The following is a 25551-nucleotide window of genomic DNA, read 5'->3' as shown; positions in this document are numbered from 1 at the left end:
GTATATATAATGTGAGGGGTGGATTCCCTTATGGGAGATACTGTATATATAATGTGAGGGGTGGACTCACTTATGGGATATACTGTATATAATGTGAGGGGTGGAGTCACTTATGGGAGATACTGTATATATAATGTGAGGGGTGGAATCACTTATGGGAGATACTGTATATATAATGTGAGGGGTGGAATCACTTATGGGAGATACTGTATATATAATGTGAGGGGTGGACTCACTTATGTGAGATACTGTATATATAATGTGAGGGGTGGACTCACTTATGGGAGATACTGTATATAATGTGAGGGGTGGACTCACTTATGGGAGATACTGTATATAATGTGGGAGGTGGACTCACTTATGGGAGATACTGTATATAATGTGAGGGGTGGAGTCACTTATGGGAGATACTGTATATATAATGTGAGGGGTGGACTCACTTATGGGAGATACTGTATATAATGTGAGGGGTGGACTCACTTATGGGAGATACTGTATATATAATGTGAGGGGTGGAGTCACTTATTTGAGATACTGTATATAATGTGGGAGGTGGACTCACTTATGGGAGATACTGTATATAATGTGAGGGGTGGACTCACTTATGGGAGGTACTGTATATATAATGTGAGGGGTGGAGTCACTTATGGGAGATACTGTGTATATAATGTGAGGGGTGGACTCACTTATGGGAGATACTGTATATATAATGTGAGGGGTGGATTCCCTTATGGGAGATACTGTATATATAATGTGAGGGGTGGACTCACTTATGGGATATACTGTATATAATGTGGGAGGTGGACTCACTTATGGGAGATACTGTATATAATGTGAGGGGTGGACTCACTTATGGGAGGTACTGTATATAATGTGGGAGGTGGACTCACTTATGGGAGATACTGTATATATAATGTGAGTGGTGGACTCACTTATGGGAGATACTGTATATATAATGTGAGGGGTGGACTCCCTTATGGGGGATACTGTATATAATGTGAGGGGTGGAGTCACTTATGGGAGGTACTGTATATAATGTGAGGGGTGGAGTCACTTATGGGAGGTACTGTATATATAATGTGAGGGGTGGACTCACTTATGGGAGATACTGTATATATAATGTGAGGGGTGGAGTCACTTATGGGAGGCACTGTATATATAATGTGAGGGGTGGACTCACTTATGGGAGATACTGTATATATAATGTGAGGGGTGGACTCCCTTATGGGGGATACTGTATATAATGTGAGGGGTGGAGTCACTTATGGGAGGTACTGTATATAATGTGAGGGGTGGAGTCACTTATGGGAGGTACTGTATATAATGTGAGGGGTGGAGTCACTTATGGGAGATACTGTATATATAATGTGAGGGGTGGACTCACTTATGGGAGATACTGTATATATAATGTGAGAGGTGGAGTCACTTATGGGATATACTGTATATATAATGTGAGGGGTGGAGTCACTTATGGGAGATACTGTATATAATGTGAGGGGTGGAGTCACTTATGGGAGATACTGTATATATAATGTGAGGGGTGGACTCACTTATGGGATATACTGTATATATAATGTGAGGGGTGGACTCCCTTATGGGGGATACTGTATATAATGTGAGGGGTGGACTCACTTATGGGAGATACTGTATATATAATGTGAGGGGTGGACTCCCTTATGGGAGATACTGTATATATAATGTGAGAGGTGGACTCACTTATGGGAGATACTGTATATATATAATGTGAGGGGTGGAATCACTTATGGGATATACTGTATATATAATGTGAGGGGTGGACTCACTTATGGGAGATACTGTATATATAATGTGAGGGGTGGACTCACTTATGGGAGATACTGTATATATAATGTGTGGGGTGGACTCACTTATGGGAGATACTGTATATAATGTGGGAGGTGGACTCACTTATGGGAGATACTGTATATAATGTGAGGGGTGGACTCACTTATGGGAGGTACTGTATATATAATGTGAGGGGTGGAGTCACTTATGGGAGATACTGTGTATATAATGTGAGGGGTGGACTCACTTATGGGAGATACTGTATATAATGTGGGAGGTGGACTCACTTATGGGAGATACTGTATATAATGTGAGGGGTGGACTCACTTATGGGAGGTACTGTATATATAATGTGAGGGGTGGAGTCACTTATGGGAGATACTGTGTATATAATGTGAGGGGTGGACTCACTTATGGGAGATACTGTATATAATGTGAGGGGTGGACTCACTTATGGGAGATACTGTATATAATGTGGGAGGTGGACTCACTTATGGGAGATACTGTATATAATGTGAGGGGTGGAGTCACTTATGGGAGATACTGTATATATAATGTGAGGGGTGGACTCACTTATGGGAGATACTGTATATAATGTGAGGGGTGGACTCACTTATGGGAGATACTGTATATATAATGTGAGGGGTGGAGTCACTTATTTGAGATACTGTATATAATGTGGGAGGTGGACTCACTTATGGGAGATACTGTATATAATGTGAGGGGTGGAGTCACTTATGGGAGATACTGTATATAATGTGAGGGGTGGACTAACTTATGGGAGATACTGTATATAATGTGAGGGGTGGAGTCACTTATGGGAGATACTGTATATATAATGTGAAGGATGGACTCACTTATGGGAGATACTGTATATATAATGTGAGGGGTGGACTCACTTATGGGATATACTGTATGTAATGTGAGGGGTGGACTCACTTATGGGAGATACTGTGTATATATAATGTGAGGGGTGGACTCACTTATGGGAGATACTGTATATATAATGTGAGGGGTGGACTCACTTATGGGAGATACTGTATATAATGTGAGGGGTGGACTCACTTATGGGATATACTGTATATAATGTGAGGGGTGGACTCACTTATGGGAGATACTGTATATAATGTGAGGGGTGGACTCACTTATGGGAGATACTGTGTATATATAATGTGAGGGGTGGACTCACTTATGGGAGATACTGTATATATAATGTGAGGGGTGGACTCACTTATGGGAGATACTGTATATATAATGTGAGGGGTGGAGTCACTTATGGGAGATACTGTATATATAATGTGAAGGATGGACTCACTTATGGGAGATACTGTATATATAATGTGAGGGGTGGACTCACTTATGGGAGATACTGTATATATAATGTGAGGGGTGGACTCACTTATGGGAGATACTGTATATAATGTGAGGGGTGGACTCACTTATGGGAGATACTGTATATAATGTGAGGGGTGGACTCACTTATGGGAGATACTGTATATATAATGTGAGGGGTGGACTCACTTATGTAAGATACAGTATATCTAATATGTGGGGTGGACTCACCTATGGGAGATACTGTATATATAATGTGAGGGGTGGACTCACTTATGGGAGATACTGTATATAATGTGAGGGGTGGACTCACTTATGGGAGATACTGTATATAATGTGAGGGGTGGACTCACTTATGGGATATACTGTATATGTAATGTGAGTGGTGGACTCCCTTATGTGAGATACTGTATATAATGTGAGGGGTGGACTCACTTATGGGAGGTACTGTATATATAATGTGAGGGGTGGAGTCACTTATGGGAGATACTGTGTATATAATGTGAGGGGTGGACTCACTTATGGGAGATACTGTATATAATGTGTGGGGTGGACTCACTTATGGGATATACTGTATATAATGTGAGGGGTGGAGTCACTTATGGGAGATACTGTATATATAATGTGAGGGGTGGACTCATTTATGGGAGATACTGTATATAATGTGAGGGGTGGAGTCACTTATGGGAGATACTGTATATATAATGTGAGGGGTGGACTCACTTATGGGAGAAACTGTATATATATAATGTGAGGGGTGGACTCACTTATGTGAGATACTGTATATAATGTGAGGGGTGGAGTCACTTATGGGATATACTGTATATAATGTGAGGAGTGGAGTCACTTATGGGATATACTGTATATAATGTGAGGGGTGGACTCACGTATGGGAGATACTGTATATATAATGTGTGGGGTGGACTCCCTTATGGGATATACTGTATATATAATGTGAGGGGTGGAGTCACTTATGGGAGATACTGAATATATAATGTGAGGGGTGGACTCACTTGTGGGAGATACTGTATATATAATGTGAGGGGTGGACTCAATAATGTGAGATACTGTATATAATGTGAGGGATGGACTCACTTATGGGAGATACTGTATATAATGTGAGGGGTGGACTCACTTATGGGAGATACTGTATATATAATGTGAGGGGTGGACTCACTTATGGGAGATACTGTATATATAATGTGAGGGGTGGAGTCACTTATGGGAGATACTGTATATATAATGTGAAGGATGGACTCACTTATGGGAGATACTGTATATATAATGTGAGGGGTGGACTCACTTATGGGAGATACTGTATATATATAATGTGAGGGGTGGAGTCACTTATGGGAGATACTGTATATAATGTGAGGGGTGGACTCACTTATGGGAGATACTGTATATAATGTGAGGGGTGGACTCACTTATGGGAGATACTGTATATAATGTGAGGGGTGGAGTCACTTATGGGAGATACTGTATATAATGTGAGGGGTGGAGTCACTTATGGGAGATACTGTATATAATGTGAGGGGTGGACTCACTTATGGGAGATACTGTATATATAATGTGAGGGGTGGACTCACTTATGGGAGATACTGTATATAATGTGAGGGGTGGAGTCACTTATGGGAGATACTGTATATATAATGTGAGGGGTGGACTCACTTATGGGAGATACTGTATATAATGTGAGGGGTGGACTCACTTATGGGAGATACTGTATATAATGTGAGGGGTGGAGTCACTTATGGGAGATACTGTATATAATGTGAGGGGTGGACTCACTTATGGGAGATACTGTATATATAATGTGAGGGGTGGACTCACTTATGGGAGATACTGTATATATAATGTGAGGGGTGGAGTCACTTATGGGAGATACTGTATATAATGTGAGGGGTGGACTCACTTATGGGAGATACTGTATATATAATGTGAGGGGTAGACTCACTTATGGGAGATACTGTATATAATGTGAGGGGTGGAGTCACTTATGGGAGATACTGTATATATAATGTGAGGGGTGGACTCACTTATGGGAGATACTGTATATATAATGTGAGGGGTGGAGTCACTTATGGGATATACTGTATATATAATGTGAGGGGTGGACTCACTTATGGGAGATACTGTATATATAATGTGTGGGGTGGACTCACTTATGGGAGATACTGTATATTATGTGGGAGGTGGACTCACTTATGGGAGATACTGTATATAATGTGAGGGGTGGACTCACTTATGGGAGATACTGTATATATAATGTGAGGGGTGGACTCACTTATGGGAGATACTGTATATATAATGTGAGGGGTGGACTCACTTATGGGATATACTGTATATAATGTGAGGGGTGGAGTCACTTATGGGAGATACTGTATATATAATGTGAGGGGTGGACTCACTTATGGGAGATACTGTATATATAATGTGAGGGGTGGAGTCACTTATGGGAGATACTGTATATATAATGTGAGGGGTGGACTCACTAATGGGAGATACTGTATATATAATGTGAGGGGTGGACTCACTTATGGGAGATACTGTATATAATGTGGGAGGTGGACTCACTTATGGGAGATACTGTATATAATGTGAGGGGTGGAGTCACTTATGGGAGATACTGTATATAATGTGAGGGGTGGACTAACTTATGGGAGATACTGTATATAATGTGAGGGGTGGAGTCACTTATGGGAGATACTGTATATATAATGTGAAGGATGGACTCACTTATGGGAGATACTGTATATATAATGTGAGGGGTGGACTCACTTATGGGATATACTGTATGTAATGTGAGGGGTGGACTCACTTATGGGAGATACTGTGTATATATAATGTGAGGGGTGGACTCACTTATGGGAGATACTGTATATATAATGTGAGGGGTGGACTCACTTATGGGAGATACTGTATATAATGTGAGGGGTGGACTCACTTATGGGATATACTGTATATAATGTGAGGGGTGGACTCACTTATGGGAGATACTGTGTATATATAATGTGAGGGGTGGACTCACTTATGGGAGATACTGTATATATAATGTGAGGGGTGGAGTCACTTATGGGAGATACTGTATATAATGTGAGGGGTGGACTAACTTATGGGAGATACTGTATATAATGTGAGGGGTGGAGTCACTTATGGGAGATACTGTATATATAATGTGAAGGATGGACTCACTTATGGGAGATACTGTATATATAATGTGAGGGGTGGACTCACTTATGGGATATACTGTATGTAATGTGAGGGGTGGACTCACTTATGGGAGATACTGTGTATATATAATGTGAGGGGTGGACTCACTTATGGGAGATACTGTATATATAATGTGAGGGGTGGACTCACTTATGGGAGATACTGTATATAATGTGAGGGGTGGACTCACTTATGGGATATACTGTATATAATGTGAGGGGTGGACTCACTTATGGGAGATACTGTATATAATGTGAGGGGTGGACTCACTTATGGGAGATACTGTGTATATATAATGTGAGGGGTGGACTCACTTATGGGAGATACTGTATACATAATGTGAGGGGTGGACTCACTTATGGGAGATACTGTATATATAATGTGAGGGGTGGAGTCACTTATGGGAGATACTGTATATATAATGTGAAGGATGGACTCACTTATGGGAGATACTGTATATATAATGTGAGGGGTGGACTCACTTATGGGAGATACTGTATATATAATGTGAGGGGTGGACTCACTTATGGGAGATACTGTATATAATGTGAGGGGTGGACTCACTTATGGGAGATACTGTATATAATGTGAGGGGTGGACTCACTTATGGGAGATACTGTATATATAATGTGAGGGGTGGACTCACTTATGTAAGATACAGTATATCTAATATGTGGGGTGGACTCACCTATGGGAGATACTGTATATATAATGTGAGGGGTGGACTCACTTATGGGAGATACTGTATATAATGTGAGGGGTGGACTCACTTATGGGAGATACTGTATATAATGTGAGGGGTGGACTCACTTATGGGATATACTGTATATGTAATGTGAGTGGTGGACTCCCTTATGTGAGATACTGTATATAATGTGAGGGGTGGACTCACTTATGGGAGGTACTGTATATATAATGTGAGGGGTGGAGTCACTTATGGGAGATACTGTGTATATAATGTGAGGGGTGGACTCACTTATGGGAGATACTGTATATAATGTGTGGGGTGGACTCACTTATGGGATATACTGTATATAATGTGAGGGGTGGAGTCACTTATGGGAGATACTGTATATATAATGTGAGGGGTGGACTCATTTATGGGAGATACTGTATATAATGTGAGGGGTGGAGTCACTTATGGGAGATACTGTATATATAATGTGAGGGGTGGACTCACTTATGGGAGAAACTGTATATATATAATGTGAGGGGTGGACTCACTTATGTGAGATACTGTATATAATGTGAGGGGTGGAGTCACTTATGGGATATACTGTATATAATGTGAGGAGTGGAGTCACTTATGGGATATACTGTATATAATGTGAGGGGTGGACTCACGTATGGGAGATACTGTATATATAATGTGTGGGGTGGACTCCCTTATGGGATATACTGTATATATAATGTGAGGGGTGGAGTCACTTATGGGAGATACTGAATATATAATGTGAGGGGTGGACTCACTTGTGGGAGATACTGTATATATAATGTGAGGGGTGGACTCAATAATGTGAGATACTGTATATAATGTGAGGGATGGACTCACTTATGGGAGATACTGTATATAATGTGAGGGGTGGACTCACTTATGGGAGATACTGTATATATAATGTGAGGGGTGGACTCACTTATGGGAGATACTGTATATATAATGTGAGGGGTGGAGTCACTTATGGGAGATACTGTATATATAATGTGAAGGATGGACTCACTTATGGGAGATACTGTATATATAATGTGAGGGGTGGACTCACTTATGGGAGATACTGTATATATATAATGTGAGGGGTGGAGTCACTTATGGGAGATACTGTATATAATGTGAGGGGTGGACTCACTTATGGGAGATACTGTATATAATGTGAGGGGTGGACTCACTTATGGGAGATACTGTATATAATGTGAGGGGTGGAGTCACTTATGGGAGATACTGTATATAATGTGAGGGGTGGAGTCACTTATGGGAGATACTGTATATAATGTGAGGGGTGGACTCACTTATGGGAGATACTGTATATATAATGTGAGGGGTGGACTCACTTATGGGAGATACTGTATATAATGTGAGGGGTGGAGTCACTTATGGGAGATACTGTATATATAATGTGAGGGGTGGACTCACTTATGGGAGATACTGTATATAATGTGAGGGGTGGAGTCACTTATGGGAGATACTGTATATAATGTGAGGGGTGGAGTCACTTATGGGAGATACTGTATATAATGTGAGGGGTGGACTCACTTATGGGAGATACTGTATATATAATGTGAGGGGTGGACTCACTTATGGGAGATACTGTATATATAATGTGAGGGGTGGAGTCACTTATGGGAGATACTGTATATAATGTGAGGGGTGGACTCACTTATGGGAGATACTGTATATATAATGTGAGGGGTAGACTCACTTATGGGAGATACTGTATATAATGTGAGGGGTGGAGTCACTTATGGGAGATACTGTATATATAATGTGAGGGGTGGACTCACTTATGGGAGATACTGTATATATAATGTGAGGGGTGGAGTCACTTATGGGATATACTGTATATATAATGTGAGGGGTGGACTCACTTATGGGAGATACTGTATATATAATGTGTGGGGTGGACTCACTTATGGGAGATACTGTATATTATGTGGGAGGTGGACTCACTTATGGGAGATACTGTATATAATGTGAGGGGTGGACTCACTTATGGGAGATACTGTATATATAATGTGAGGGGTGGACTCACTTATGGGAGATACTGTATATATAATGTGAGGGGTGGACTCACTTATGGGATATACTGTATATAATGTGAGGGGTGGAGTCACTTATGGGAGATACTGTATATATAATGTGAGGGGTGGACTCACTTATGGGAGATACTGTATATATAATGTGAGGGGTGGAGTCACTTATGGGAGATACTGTATATATAATGTGAGGGGTGGACTCACTAATGGGAGATACTGTATATATAATGTGAGGGGTGGACTCACTTATGGGAGATACTGTATATAATGTGGGAGGTGGACTCACTTATGGGAGATACTGTATATAATGTGAGGGGTGGAGTCACTTATGGGAGATACTGTATATAATGTGAGGGGTGGACTAACTTATGGGAGATACTGTATATAATGTGAGGGGTGGAGTCACTTATGGGAGATACTGTATATATAATGTGAAGGATGGACTCACTTATGGGAGATACTGTATATATAATGTGAGGGGTGGACTCACTTATGGGATATACTGTATGTAATGTGAGGGGTGGACTCACTTATGGGAGATACTGTGTATATATAATGTGAGGGGTGGACTCACTTATGGGAGATACTGTATATATAATGTGAGGGGTGGACTCACTTATGGGAGATACTGTATATAATGTGAGGGGTGGACTCACTTATGGGATATACTGTATATAATGTGAGGGGTGGACTCACTTATGGGAGATACTGTGTATATATAATGTGAGGGGTGGACTCACTTATGGGAGATACTGTATATATAATGTGAGGGGTGGACTCACTTATGGGAGATACTGTATATATAATGTGAGGGGTGGAGTCACTTATGGGAGATACTGTATATATAATGTGAAGGATGGACTCACTTATGGGAGATACTGTATATATAATGTGAGGGGTGGACTCACTTATGGGAGATACTGTATATATATAATGTGAGGGGTGGACTCACTTATGGGAGATACTGTATATAATGTGAGGGGTGGACTCACTTATGGGAGGTACTGTATATAATGTGGGAGGTGGACTCACTTATGGGAGATACTGTATATAATGTGAGGGGTGGACTCACTTATGGGAGATACTGTATATAATGTGAGGGGTGGACTCACTTATGGGAGATACTGTATATATAATGTGAGGGGTGGACTCACTTATGGGAGATACTGTATATAATGTGAGGGGTGGAGTCACTTATGGGAGATACTGTATATATAATGTGAGGGGTGGGCTCACTTATGGGAGATACTGTATATATAATGTGAGGGGTGGAGTCACTTATGGGAGATACTGTATATAATGTGAGGGGTGGACTCACTTATGGGAGATACTGTATATAATGTGAGGGGTGGAGTCACTTATGGGAGATACTGTATATATAATGTGAGGGGTGGACTCACTTATGGGAGATACTGTATATAATGTGAGGGGTGGAGTCACTTATGGGAGATACTGTATATATAATGTGAGGGGTGGACTCACTTATGGGAGATACTGTATATATAATGTGTGGGGTGGACTCACTTATGGGAGATACTGTATATAATGTGGGAGGTGGACTCACTTATGGGAGATACTGTATATAATGTGAGGGGTGGACTCACTTATGGGAGGTACTGTATATATAATGTGAGGGGTGGAGTCACTTATGGGAGATACTGTGTATATAATGTGAGGGGTGGACTCACTTATGGGAGATACTGTATATAATGTGAGGGGTGGACTCACTTATGGGAGATACTGTATATAATGTGGGAGGTGGACTCACTTATGGGAGATACTGTATATAATGTGAGGGGTGGAGTCACTTATGGGAGATACTGTATATATAATGTGAGGGGTGGAGTCACTTATGGGAGATACTGTATATATAATGTGAGGGGTGGACTCACTAATGGGAGATACTGTATATATAATGTGAGGGGTGGACTCACTTATGGGAGATACTGTATATAATGTGGGAGGTGGACTCACTTATGGGAGATACTGTATATAATGTGAGGGGTGGAGTCACTTATCGGAGATACTGTATATAATGTGAGGGGTGGACTCACTTATGGGAGATACTGTATATAATGTGAGGGGTGGAGTCACTTATGGGAGATACTGTATATATAATGTGAAGGATGGACTCACTTATGGGAGATACTGTATATATAATGTGAGGGGTGGACTCACTTATGGGATATACTGTATATAATGTGAGGGGTGGACTCACTTATGGGAGATACTGTGTATATATAATGTGAGGGGTGGAGTCACTTATGGGATATACTGTATATAATGTGAGGGGTGGACTCACTTATGGGAGATACTGTATATATAATGTGAGGGGTGGACTCACTTATGGGAGATACTGTATATATAATGTGAGGGGTGGAGTCACTTATGGGAGATACTGTATATATAATGTGAGGGGTGGAGTCACTTATGGGAGATACCGTATATATAATGTGAAGGATGGACTCACTTATGGGAGATACTGTATATATAATGTGAGGGGTGGACTCACTTATGGGAGATACTGTATATATATAATGTGAGGGGTGGACTCACTTATGGGAGATACTGTATATAATGTGAGGGGTGGACTCACTTATGGGAGGTACTGTATATAATGTGGGAGGTGGACTCACTTATGGGAGATACTGTATATAATGTGAGGGGTGGAGTCACTTATGGGAGATACTGTATATAATGTGAGGGGTGGACTCACTTATGGGAGATACTGTATATAATGTGAGGGGTGGAGTCACTTATGGGAGATACTGTATATATAATGTGAGGGGTGGAGTCACTTATGGGAGATACTGTATATATAATGTGAGGGGTGGACTCACTTATGGGAGATACTGTATATAATATGAGGGGTGGAGTCACTTATGGGAGATACTGTATATATAATGTGAGGGGTGGACTCACTTATGGGAGATACTGTATATATAATGTGAGGGGTGGACTCCCTTATGGGAGATACTGTATATATAATGTGAGGGGTGGACTCACTTATGGGAGATACTGTATATATATAATGTGAGGGGTGGAATCACTTATGGGATATACTGTATATATAATGTGAGGGGTGGACTCACTTATGGGAGATACTGTATATATAATGTGAGGGGTGGACTCACTTATGGGAGATACTGTATATATAATGTGTGGGGTGGACTCACTTATGGGAGATACTGTATATAATGTGGGAGGTGGACTCACTTATGGGAGATACTGTATATAATGTGAGGGGTGGACTCACTTATGGGAGGTACTGTATATATAATGTGAGGGGTGGAGTCACTTATGGGAGATACTGTGTATATAATGTGAGGGGTGGACTCACTTATGGGAGATACTGTATATAATGTGGGAGGTGGACTCACTTATGGGAGATACTGTATATAATGTGAGGGGTGGACTCACTTATGGGAGGTACTGTATATATAATGTGAGGGGTGGAGTCACTTATGGGAGATACTGTGTATATAATGTGAGGGGTGGACTCACTTATGGGAGATACTGTATATATAATGTGAGGGGTGGATTCCCTTATGGGAGATACTGTATATATAATGTGAGGGGTGGACTCACTTATGGGATATACTGTATATAATGTGAGGGGTGGAGTCACTTATGGGAGATACTGTATATATAATGTGAGGGGTGGAATCACTTATGGGAGATACTGTATATATAATGTGAGGGGTGGAATCACTTATGGGAGATACTGTATATATAATGTGAGGGGTGGACTCACTTATGTGAGATACTGTATATATAATGTGAGGGGTGGACTCACTTATTGGAGATACTGTATATAATGTGAGGGGTGGACTCACTTATGGGAGATACTGTATATAATGTGGGAGGTGGACTCACTTATGGGAGATACTGTATATAATGTGAGGGGTGGAGTCACTTATGGGAGATACTGTATATATAATGTGAGGGGTGGACTCACTTATGGGAGATACTGTATATAATGTGAGGGGTGGACTCACTTATGGGAGATACTGTATATATAATGTGAGGGGTGGAGTCACTTATTTGAGATACTGTATATAATGTGGGAGGTGGACTCACTTATGGGAGATACTGTATATAATGTGAGGGGTGGACTCACTTATGGGAGGTACTGTATATATAATGTGAGGGGTGGAGTCACTTATGGGAGATACTGTGTATATAATGTGAGGGGTGGACTCACTTATGGGAGATACTGTATATATAATGTGAGGGGTGGATTCCCTTATGGGAGATACTGTATATATAATGTGAGGGGTGGACTCACTTATGGGATATACTGTATATAATGTGGGAGGTGGACTCACTTATGGGAGATACTGTATATAATGTGAGGGGTGGACTCACTTATGGGAGGTACTGTATATAATGTGGGAGGTGGACTCACTTATGGGAGATACTGTATATATAATGTGAGTGGTGGACTCACTTATGGGAGATACTGTATATATAATGTGAGGGGTGGACTCCCTTATGGGGGATACTGTATATAATGTGAGGGGTGGAGTCACTTATGGGAGGTACTGTATATAATGTGAGGGGTGGAGTCACTTATGGGAGGTACTGTATATATAATGTGAGGGGTGGACTCACTTATGGGAGATACTGTATATATAATGTGAGGGGTGGAGTCACTTATGGGAGGTACTGTATATATAATGTGAGGGGTGGACTCACTTATGGGAGATACTGTATATATAATGTGAGGGGTGGACTCCCTTATGGGGGATACTGTATATAATGTGAGGGGTGGAGTCACTTATGGGAGGTACTGTATATAATGTGAGGGGTGGAGTCACTTATGGGAGGTACTGTATATAATGTGAGGGGTGGAGTCACTTATGGGAGATACTGTATATATAATGTGAGGGGTGGACTCACTTATGGGAGATACTGTATATATAATGTGAGAGGTGGAGTCACTTATGGGATATACTGTATATATAATGTGAGGGGTGGAGTCACTTATGGGAGATACTGTATATAATGTGAGGGGTGGAGTCACTTATGGGAGATACTGTATATATAATGTGAGGGGTGGACTCACTTATGGGATATACTGTATATATAATGTGAGGGGTGGACTCCCTTATGGGGGATACTGTATATAATGTGAGGGGTGGACTCACTTATGGGAGATACTGTATATATAATGTGAGGGGTGGACTCCCTTATGGGAGATACTGTATATATAATGTGAGGGGTGGACTCACTTATGGGAGATACTGTATATATATAATGTGAGGGGTGGAATCACTTATGGGATATACTGTATATATAATGTGAGGGGTGGACTCACTTATGGGAGATACTGTATATATAATGTGAGGGGTGGACTCACTTATGGGAGATACTGTATATATAATGTGTGGGGTGGACTCACTTATGGGAGATACTGTATATAATGTGGGAGGTGGACTCACTTATGGGAGATACTGTATATAATGTGAGGGGTGGACTCACTTATGGGAGGTACTGTATATATAATGTGAGGGGTGGAGTCACTTATGGGAGATACTGTGTATATAATGTGAGGGGTGGACTCACTTATGGGAGATACTGTATATAATGTGGGAGGTGGACTCACTTATGGGAGATACTGTATATAATGTGAGGGGTGGACTCACTTATGGGAGGTACTGTATATATAATGTGAGGGGTGGAGTCACTTATGGGAGATACTGTGTATATAATGTGAGGGGTGGACTCACTTATGGGAGATACTGTATATAATGTGAGGGGTGGACTCACTTATGGGAGATACTGTATATAATGTGGGAGGTGGACTCACTTATGGGAGATACTGTATATAATGTGAGGGGTGGAGTCACTTATGGGAGATACTGTATATATAATGTGAGGGGTGGACTCACTTATGGGAGATACTGTATATAATGTGAGGGGTGGACTCACTTATGGGAGATACTGTATATATAATGTGAGGGGTGGAGTCACTTATTTGAGATACTGTATATAATGTGGGAGGTGGAGTCACTTATGGGAGTTACTGTATATAATGTGAGGGGTGGACTCACTTATGGGAGGTACTGTATATATAATGTGAGGGGTGGAGTCACTTATGGGAGATACTGTGTATATAATGTGAGGGGTGGACTCACTTATGGGAGATACTGTATATATAATGTGAGGGGTGGAGTCACTTATGGGAGATACTGTATATATAATGTGAGGGGTGGACTCACTTATGGGAGATACTGTATATATAATGTGAGGGGTGGACTCACTTATGGGATATACTGTATATAATGTGGGAGGTGGACTCACTTATGGGAGATACTGTATATAATGTGAGGGGTGGACTCACTTATGGGAGGTACTGTATATAATGTGGGAGGTGGACTCACTTATGGGAGATACTGTATATATAATGTGAGTGGTGGACTCACTTATGGGAGATACTGTATATATAATGTGAGGGGTGGACTCCCTTATGGGGGATACTGTATATAATGTGAGGGGTGGAGTCACTTATGGGAGGTACTGTATATAATGTGAGGGGTGGAGTCACTTATGGGAGGTACTGTATATATAATGTGAAGGGTGGACTCACTTATGGGAGATACTGTATATATAATGTGAGGGGTGGAGTCACTTATGGGAGGTACTGTATATATAATGTGAGGGGTGGACTCACTTATGGGAGATACTGTATATATAATGTGAGGGGTGGACTCCCTTATGGGGGATACTGTATATAATGTGAGGGGTGGAGTCACTTATGGGAGGTACTGTATATAATGTGAGGGGTGGAGTCACTTATGGGAGGTACTGTATATAATGTGAGGGGTGGAGTCACTTATGGGAGATACTGTATATATAATGTGAGGGGTGGACTCACTTATGGGAGATACTGTATATAATGTGAGGGGTGGACTCACTTATGGGAGATACTGTATATATAATGTGAGGGGTGGAGTCACTTATTTGAGATACTGTATATAATGTGGGAGGTGGAGTCACTTATGGGAGATACTGTATATAATGTGAGGGGTGGACTCACTTATGGGAGGTACTGTATATATAATGTGAGGGGTGGAGTCACTTATGGGAGATACTGTGTATATAATGTGAGGGGTGGACTCACTTATGGGAGATACTGTATATATAATGTGAGGGGTGGAGTCACTTATGGGAGATACTGTATATATAATGTGAGGGGTGGACTCACTTATGGGAGATACTGTATATAATGTGAGGGGTGGACTCACTTATGGGATATACTGTATATATAATGTGAGGGGTGGACTCACTTATGGGATATACTGTATATAATGTGGGAGGTGGACTCACTTATGGGAGATACTGTATATAATGTGAGGGGTGGACTCACTTATGGGAGGTACTGTATATAATGTGGGAGGTGGACTCACTTATGGGAGATACTGTATATATAATGTGAGTGGTGGACTCACTTATGGGAGATACTGTATATATAATGTGAGGGGTGGACTCCCTTATGGGGGATACTGTATATAATGTGAGGGGTGGAGTCACTTATGGGAGGTACTGTATATAATGTGAGGGGTGGAGTCACTTATGGGAGGTACTGTATATATAATGTGAAGGGTGGACTCACTTATGGGAGATACTGTATATATAATGTGAGGGGTGGAGTCACTTATGGGAGGTACTGTATATATAATGTGAGGGGTGGACTCACTTATGGGAGATACTGTATATATAATGTGAGGGGTGGACTCCCTTATGGGGGATACTGTATATAATGTGAGGGGTGGAGTCACTTATGGGAGGTACTGTATATAATGTGAGGGGTGGAGTCACTTATGGGAGGTACTGTATATAATGTGAGGGGTGGAGTCACTTATGGGAGATACTGTATATATAATGTGAGGGGTGGACTCACTTATGGGAGATACTGTATATATAATGTGAGAGGTGGAGTCACTTATGGGATATACTGTATATATAATGTGAGGGGTGGAGTCACTTATGGGAGATACTGTATATAATGTGAGGGGTGGAGTCACTTATGGGAGATACTGTATATATAATGTGAGGGGTGGACTCACTTATGGGATATACTGTATATATAATGTGAGGGGTGGACTCCCTTATGGGGGATACTGTATATAATGTGGGGGGTGGACTCACTTATGGGAGGTACTCTATAATGCCCACACCACCACTATCATAAAGACTATCTGGATTGGCAAATTCATATACAATGTATGTGTATGAAAACCTTTACTAAAAAGAAATAATAATTGTGATGCCATATTTTGTCTTCAGCCAGTTGCCAACGACAAGTGAATCCTGTGACTTTGATGACCCAAAGCTTTTCCAAAACATTGAAGGGGAAAGTGTAAGTATTGACAAGTGTAAAGCTATGTTAGTATGGACTTTTCAATAAATAAGTGAATACACGTATAAAGCTGGCCGTACATCTTATCTGAAAAGAAAGAGAAAAAAAGAGGGATTACCCAAGACACCAGGTGAACTCAGGGATGGGGGAGGGGCACCAGCCTTTCGGTTGGCCGCTCACCTTATAGCAAATAATCAGCGCTTATCACCCTTTAAGGGGTATAGACGAAGCCTTTGAGGGAATGAAACTCCAAAGCCCAGTGGGTCACAGGGGTGGAAGATCCAATCCTGTTTCGAATAATGAGATAGATGCAAAATGACCCGAAGATCAGGCCCTGTTTCAGGTTCTAAAATTAAGAAGCCAATGCAGATGTAACGATTAAAGTACCAGCAGGTACTATATTTATTAATTTTCGGAGGTGAAACCCTCCTTCCTCAGATTAGCCAATCTGAGAAAGGAGGGTTTCACCTCTGAAACGCGTCATTGGTCCTTGAATTAATAAATATAGTACCTGCTGGTACTTTTATCGTTACATCTGCCTTGGCTTCTTAATTTTGGAACCTGGAACAGCGCCTGATCTTCGGGTCATTTTGCACCTTACATCTTATCTGACCTTCCCATGAATATGCACCTTGAATCCTCCCTGCATGGACATTTCATATCTACATTTTTCCACTACGTTTTTTCCAGCATTTTTTAGGCAAAACATGGCCCAAAACTTTGAGACATAACTTTCTTAAAAAGTGAAAAACTACCACCAGTTTTGGCAAAATGAAACTTCTGGTATTGGTTAGTGGAAGACTCCATTGTGCAATGAATGCTAGTCAGTGTACAGGTACTAGCCAATGGTTTAAAGGGGTATTCCATCTTCATACATCTTATCCCCTATCCAATATATTGGGGATAAGATGTGTGATCACAGGGAGGCCGCTGCTGGGGACCCCCGTGAACTCTGTGCAGCCCCCGTCATTCTGTGTCAGGCACTGTCTCATAAACAGGGATGTGACATCACGGTCACGCCCCCTAGTGACTACACACCACGCCCCTCCCATAGACATGAATGGAGAGGGTGTGGTGTGATGTCAAGGTCACGCCCCCTAGTGACTACACAACACCCCCCCTCCATTCATGTCTATGGGAGGGGGCGTGACGTCCGTCACGCCCCCTCCCATAGACATGAATGGAGGGGGCAAGGTGTGATGACACGGCCACGCCCCCCTAGTGATGTCACACCGCGCCCCTTCCATTCATGTCTATGGGACATGACCTGCTCCCATAGACTTGAATGGAGGGGGCGTGTTGTGTAGTCACTAGGGGGCATGACCAATACATCACTTCCCTGTTTAGGAGACAGCACCCAGCACAGAATGCCGGGGGTTGCACCGAGATTTCGGGGGTCCCCAGCAGTTGCACCCCTGCGTTCATACATCTTATCCCCTTTTTTTTTTGAATACTTGGAATTCCCCCTTTAAAGCAAATTCAACAATCCCAATAATACGCATATGTGGTGTGCACTGACAGGGAGGTTTTGGGTTATGATGAGGGTAGTAGTTCCCAAAATGTATGTATGTATGTATCCAATTGAGGAGATTTATCAAAACTTGTGCATAGGATAATTTGACTACTGCTCCACTTTCCCTCAGGTTTTGATCCATTTCCCCCATAGACCCCACAGTTTAATATTAGCAGTGCCTTTATATAGTATAGAGAGGATCAGATATCTCGGAGGAAGATCCTAAATACTGACAAGTCAGGACAATCATTAAATTGCTTCTGCTATCCGAGGTGTTATAATGGTATTTTAGGCATTCCATATATATATGGTGGAGCTGAGGAGCTATATAGGGTTACACTTGATGGGTATGTGCTGCTGGGGAGGCTGCCCCCTCATCTCTCTGTGGCCCTCCGAGGTGTCTGATGTCTATAAAACACATTTGTCAGGAATGTGATACTATTCAGCAGAGACCGTGCTGACAGCTCTGGGACTGTCATCCTGATTTTCTCTTGTTATTTTTAGCTTTTACAAATTTTTTATACCTTTTTCAGTTATGTGGTTAGTACCGTGGGTAAAAAGAGAACTTTCTATAGTTTTACAGGCCTTTGGGACCGTCAGACAGAGTGCTCGGAGCTGTCATTTTAATTTAGGGCTCATCTGCATAATATTTTAGATGGTTTTTAGGTTAAATTTATTTATTTTTATTCATTTTCTTTTTGTCGAGGTTACAGTACAAGTCCTGAAGCTGGACTGCACGTACATTGCTGTCCCCATAGACAACAATGTATTCCTGGCATAATCCGCTGAAAGATTAACCGAGATCATCCTGTCGATGGCAGAATTTCAGGGGCTGAATGTCCGCCGCTGAAATTCCGTAGTGTTCACTGTGCAGCGGAATCCTATTGCCAGTTCCCACGGGGAATTCAAAGCGGAATTCCACCCAGAAATTCCGTAGTGTGAACCTAGCTTTACTGTGCGCAGCATATAGCCATAGAAAAAAGGAGCCAATGCTGGAGGAGGCTGCTGTGAGCGGAATGCACAGGCGTAGCGTGAGGGGTGCAGGGGGAGGGGGGGCGGCCGCACCGGGCGCAACATCCGGGGGGGGGGGGGGGGCGCTCGCACTCGCAGCTCTCTGCCCCTGCCTGGCTCACTCACTCTCTCTGCAGTGCTGGCTGTGCGAATCCGATCCTAGCCGCCGGGTCGCCCCCCCCCCCCCCCCCCCCCGAGATTGTTGCTCCTCTTCCTGAACTATCGCATGGTGGAGCGGGAGCTGTCGGCTGTCCCGCTCCACCACCCCTTTCTCACGCCAGTCACCTTGCTATCACACGCCGCGGCTGCTCCATTCCTGCAGTCAGTGAGAGCCAATCACGGCAGGCCGGCGCGATGACATCAAATCATTGCGCCGGCGCCCGGAGATCACGTCCCCGCGGCTCTCACTGACTGCAGGAATGGAGCAGCCGCAGCGTGGGAGAAAGGTGACGGGCGGGAGAAAGGGGAGCAAATTATAAGTGAGAGGGGCAAATGATGAGTAAGGGGCACATGTCAGGGGGGCATTATATGTGGGGGCACATGACAGGACCCCCCCTGTCATGTGCCCCTCATATATAATACCCCATGTCCTGTGCCCCTCACATATAATGCCCCCCCTGACATGTGCCCTTCACATATAATGCCCCCTGTCCTGCCCCCTCAGGGGGCATTATATGTGAGGGGCACATGTCAGGGGGGCATTATATGTGAGGGGCACAGGACATGGGGCATTATAAGCGAGGGGCACAGGACAGGGGACATTATATGTGGGGGCACATGACAGGGGCATTATATGTGAGGGGCACATGTCAGGGGGCAATATATGTGGGGGCACATGACAGGGGCCCCCTGTCATGTGCCCATATAATGCACATATAATGCCCCCCTGACATTTGCCGCTTACTTATAATACCCAAAGTCATGTGCCTTGGATCATCTCCAGGGTTTGGTTCCATTTTGATGTTTAGTTTTGTTCTTGATATTTTTTGTGGTTTCCGATGGTTGTGAGACGACATATAATAGCGCGGCCCGTGCTCGGTTACTACATTTGTAGATTTGTATTCATAGACCCGCTGATAATGTGGAGAATGTGTCATGTTCGCACTCAATAAAGTGTTTGAAAATAAACTTGTATTTAGATGCATTTTACTTTAATGACATCAGTATTTTCATAACAAACAATACATGTGCTTAGGGGGTAAGGGTTTCTTTAACTAATCTAGTGGAAGAGACTCGAGTGCTAAAATCCACGGGTTAGGGGGCGCAAATTACTTGCCTTGCCCCGGGTGCTGACAACCCACGCTACGCCACTGGCGGAATGCACCAATAATGTTTTCATGGAAATTCCTTGCGGACTTTCCGTAGTCTGAACAAGGCCCAAGAGTGTGTTTATACATTGCAGATAGGCTGAAGTTTTTCTGTAGATTTGCTGCAGGTTTTCTTAACTTTGATAAGGAAGTCAAAATCTGCTACAAATCTGCAGTATTTTTGTGAACATACCCTAAGTGTCTATTCACATGGAGGAATTTTGCTTGTGGAATTTCACTTCAAATTAAAGCCCATAGACTTCTATGGGATTCCGCACTCCCATTCAACCTTCTGAAATTCCACAAGGTTGAATGAGAGTGCGGAATCCTATAGAAGTCTATGAGCTTGAATTTGAGGCGGAATTCCACAAGCAGAAATTCCACTCTGTGAATAGACCCTTAGGGTACGTTCAGACGTGTGGATTACCTGCCCAATTCCTGCATCGTATTTGCTTTGGAAAATCTGCAGCGTATTTAGCTACCATTGACTTCAATGGTTCCGAAGGAAAATCTGCAATTCTGCCTCTAATGCGTATTTTCTGCTGACCCATGAAGTCAATGATAGCAAAATCCGCAGCGGATTTTCTGCAGCAAATACACTGCAGAAATTCCACATGTAATCCGCCCATGGGAACTTGGCTATGCAGAGTTTGGAACCCCACAAGTCTGTAGGTGTTGGTTTAAGTCATATATCATCACTGTGGTGGGAAAATCCTTGCAGAACAATCCCTTTGAGCAATCCCTTTTGGATTAGGGTGCTGTACCCTCTATGAGAGAACCCAGCAGCCAGTGTTAGTTTTCCCTGTAGCACCCCCACAGGAGTAAAGAAGTATTACATATTTTTTTTATTGAAATCATGAAATATAATTCCCAGACCTGTTGTATCATCCAGACTTCCTGAACTGAACCGCCCCTCTCCTATGAATTTTAGATCACCCTAATAGGGTGTATGGAAATAAGTTAAAGGGGTACTCTGGTGGAAAACTTTTTTTTTTTAAATCAACTGGTGCCGGAAAGTTAAACAGATTTGTAAATGACTTCTATTAAAAAATCGTAATCCTTCCAGTACTTATTAGCTGCTTAATACTACAGAGGAAATTATTTTCTTTTTGGAACACAGAGCTGTCTGCTGACATCACAAGCACAGTGCTCTCTGCTGACATCTCTGTCCATTTTAAGAACTGTCCAGAGTAGGAGGAAATCCCCATAGAAAACCTCTCCTGCTCTGGACATTTCCTAAAATGGATAGAGATGTCAGCAGAGAGCACTGTGTTCCAAAAAGAAAAGAATTCAGCAGCTAATAAGTACTGGAACTGTTTAACTTTCTGGCCCTAGTTGATTTAAAAAAAAAAAAAAAAGTTTTCCACCGGAGTACCCCTTTAAACCATTCAACATTGGTGAATATCATTGCTTCCTGTTAGTTTGTACAGTCCCAGAAATAAATAACTATACATGTTTATTACAGCCAACAGCATTGGTGATAAAGGAATTCCTTACATTACTGGCTGTGTGTCACACGGTGGTCCCCGAAAAAGAGGACGATAAAATAATCTATCAGGCCTCCTCCCCAGGTGAGCGATCATGCTTATGGTGTTATTCTCCTGTGTTTGTTATCATGCAAATAATAATTTTAATAGAAGTGATTGACATTTTGAAAACAATTTGTCACATGCTTTATTTTATTTTATTTGCTTTAGGAATTTTTAATTGAAGAGGGTCCACTCACTTGGGCACCTTCTTTTTTTTATTTTAATTTAATCTTTTTTAATTTTATTTAATTTTAAATTTAAATTTTTAAAATTTTTATTACAACTTCCGCATACAAAATATCATAAAAAGTATAGTATGACACATAACACATAATTTATTCATAGAAACCCTTCCCTACTATCCCTGTCAAAAGAAGAAAAAAAAAAAAAAAGAAAGGGAAATTTAAGATATTTACACACGAGGTGATAGATTATATGAATTTAGAGGGGGGTAGGAGGTTACATTTTGTATATAGATTACTCTTGAAAACTGTGCCGGTTAAGTTTCAAGAAAATAAAAAGAGGAGATGGGAGACCGTCCTTGGTCCAATTACAAAGGAAGCATGGGAGAACATTCTCAGGAACGTTAAAAAAATGCTCAATTAACAAAAGGCACCAGTTTATGCAATTAAGAATAATTCACCATTTGTATTGCTCACCGGTACAATTAAAAAAGATAGGATGTCAGGAGAAGTCAGACTGCCCTAAGTGTGGTACATTAGATACAGATTTGATTCATTTATTGTGGACATGACCAATGGTGAGAGAATTCTGGGCGAAGATATTTCAGACTATTGGGAATAAAATTAATCTTAAGAAAGAAAGGCTGGGCACAGAGGTTATTTTAGGTAATCTGTGAAATGTTGGGAAACGTCGAGACTTACCGTATTTTTCGCCCTATAGGACGCACCGGCGTATAAGACGCACCCAATTTTTAGGGGCAAAATCTTAAAAAATAAAGATTTTGAACCCAATAGTGGTCTTCAACCTGCGGACCTCCAGATGTTGCAAAACTACAACTCCCAGCTGTCCGGGCATGCTGGGAGTTGTAGTTTTGCAACATCTGGAGGTCCGCAGATTGAAGACCCCTGCATAGGAGGTAATACTCACGTGTCCCCGCCGCTCCGGACCCGTCACCGCTGCCCTGGATGTCGCTCCATCGCTGTCGCCGTGTCCCCGTCGCTCCGGAACGTCTCTGCTGCCGGCCGGGTATCCTCGCTCTCCGTCGCCGCCATCACGTCGTTACGCACGCCGACGCACGTACGCGACGACGAGGAAGGAGAGTGCCGGCCATACAGGGGATCCCTGAACGGAGAAGACACCGAGGAGGCAGGTAAGGTCCCTCCCGGTGTCCTGTAAGCACTAACCCGGCTATTCAGTCGGGCTGTTCGGGACCGCCGCGGTGAAATCGCGGCGGTCCCGAACAGCCCGACTGAACAGCCGGGTTAGTGTCACTTTCCCTTCAGACGCGGCGGTCAGCTTTGATCGCCGCATCTGAAGGGTTAATACAGGGCATCACCACGATCGGTGATGTCCTGTATTAGCCGCGGGTCCCGGCCGTTGATGGTCGCAGGGACCGCCGCGATAGGGGTTTATTCATCGTATAAGACGCACCAACTTTTTCCCCCCAGTTTTGGGGAAGAAAAAGAGCGTCTTATACGGCGAAAAATACGGTAGTAAATCGTATTCTTATGTTGGCTAAGGTGGTTATCGTGAGAGGACTTTTTGAGAATACGGGTCCAAATATAATAGAATGGAACAGGTTAGTCCTTAAGGTTAAGAAATATGAGGAATCGTGTGCTGGTAACTCCAGGAGAGGTTTAATCAGGTATAAGGCAATATGGGAAGAGTGGGATGAGTAAGAAGACTGGAGATCTCCCATACTTAAAATACTGAATACTTTTTAATACAAATCTTTTTTTTCAAAATGCTGTAACTCCAAATCTAGGTATTGGTAAAGGTTCCTAGAGGTCAGACCTCCACCCAGAGAATTCATATACATAGGGTTGCCCCCCATTATGTCCAGCTTCACAACTAATATTGCTCCAGTGCATCTAGAATAAAACAACTAGCACCTTGCAGTATTCTTAAAAAAATTTAGCAAGAGGAGGACATATATTCAGGAGCATGACTGCAGGGTCACCTGGGGAAGTTGCTGTTAGCTTCTAAAATGCCATTGTCAAAAATGAACTTTTTCTTGATTCTGTCTCTGGACTTTAGCCTACTTGTTTGCCAGGGGAACCTCAAGATTCTGGATATTTGTTGAGTATCAGAATAGAGTAAGTTGAATCAATCCAAAGATATTATCTTGTAGTGCTGGGCGGTATGGCCTAAAATTAATATCACGTTTTTTTATTTTATTATCGCGGTATCACGGTATTATCGCCTGTACCCCCCCCCCTGCCACCCCCCCTGTGCCCACTAGCGGTGTCAAATATGCCCCCCGCGAGTGCCATCGCTACTATCACCGCTAGCGGGGTCCCTGTGCCCACTAGCGGTGTCTCAACAATGCGTCCCGCGAGCGCTACCATCACCGTTAGCGCGGTTCCTGTGCCCACCAGCAGTGTCACAAGAATGCAGAGCGCGGCCCTGTTCCCCGTCCCTGTCAGCTGTCAGGGTACGGGAACAGATTTAAAAGCCTCGCGCGCGGCTAACGTAGTACTGCGCAGGCGCAGCACTACGCAAATAGCGTAGGGCTAACGTAGGCAGCGCTAGGAGCCTAGCATTAGC

General features: G+C 42.5%; 1 protein-coding gene across 7 annotated transcripts in view; it reads left to right on the top strand.

Annotated features, from left to right (window-relative positions):
- The window catches only part of ATP8A2 (ATPase phospholipid transporting 8A2), a 955662-nt gene that overhangs the window by 350235 nt on the left and 579876 nt on the right, over positions 1-25551 (top strand). For all 7 annotated transcript variants that reach the window (XM_056561782.1, XM_056561783.1, XM_056561787.1 and 4 more), the window contains 2 exons: positions 17389-17461; positions 22758-22863. In XM_056561782.1, coding sequence (XP_056417757.1) covers positions 17389-17461; positions 22758-22863 — 179 coding nt within the window. The remainder of the gene's footprint in view (positions 1-17388; positions 17462-22757; positions 22864-25551) is intronic.

Source organism: Hyla sarda, chromosome 2 (assembly GCF_029499605.1).
Source record: "Hyla sarda isolate aHylSar1 chromosome 2, aHylSar1.hap1, whole genome shotgun sequence".
Classification (NCBI taxonomy): domain Eukaryota; kingdom Metazoa; phylum Chordata; class Amphibia; order Anura; family Hylidae; genus Hyla; species Hyla sarda.
Note: the sequence above shows the minus strand (reverse complement) of the source record. Positions and strands in the feature narration are given on the sequence as shown.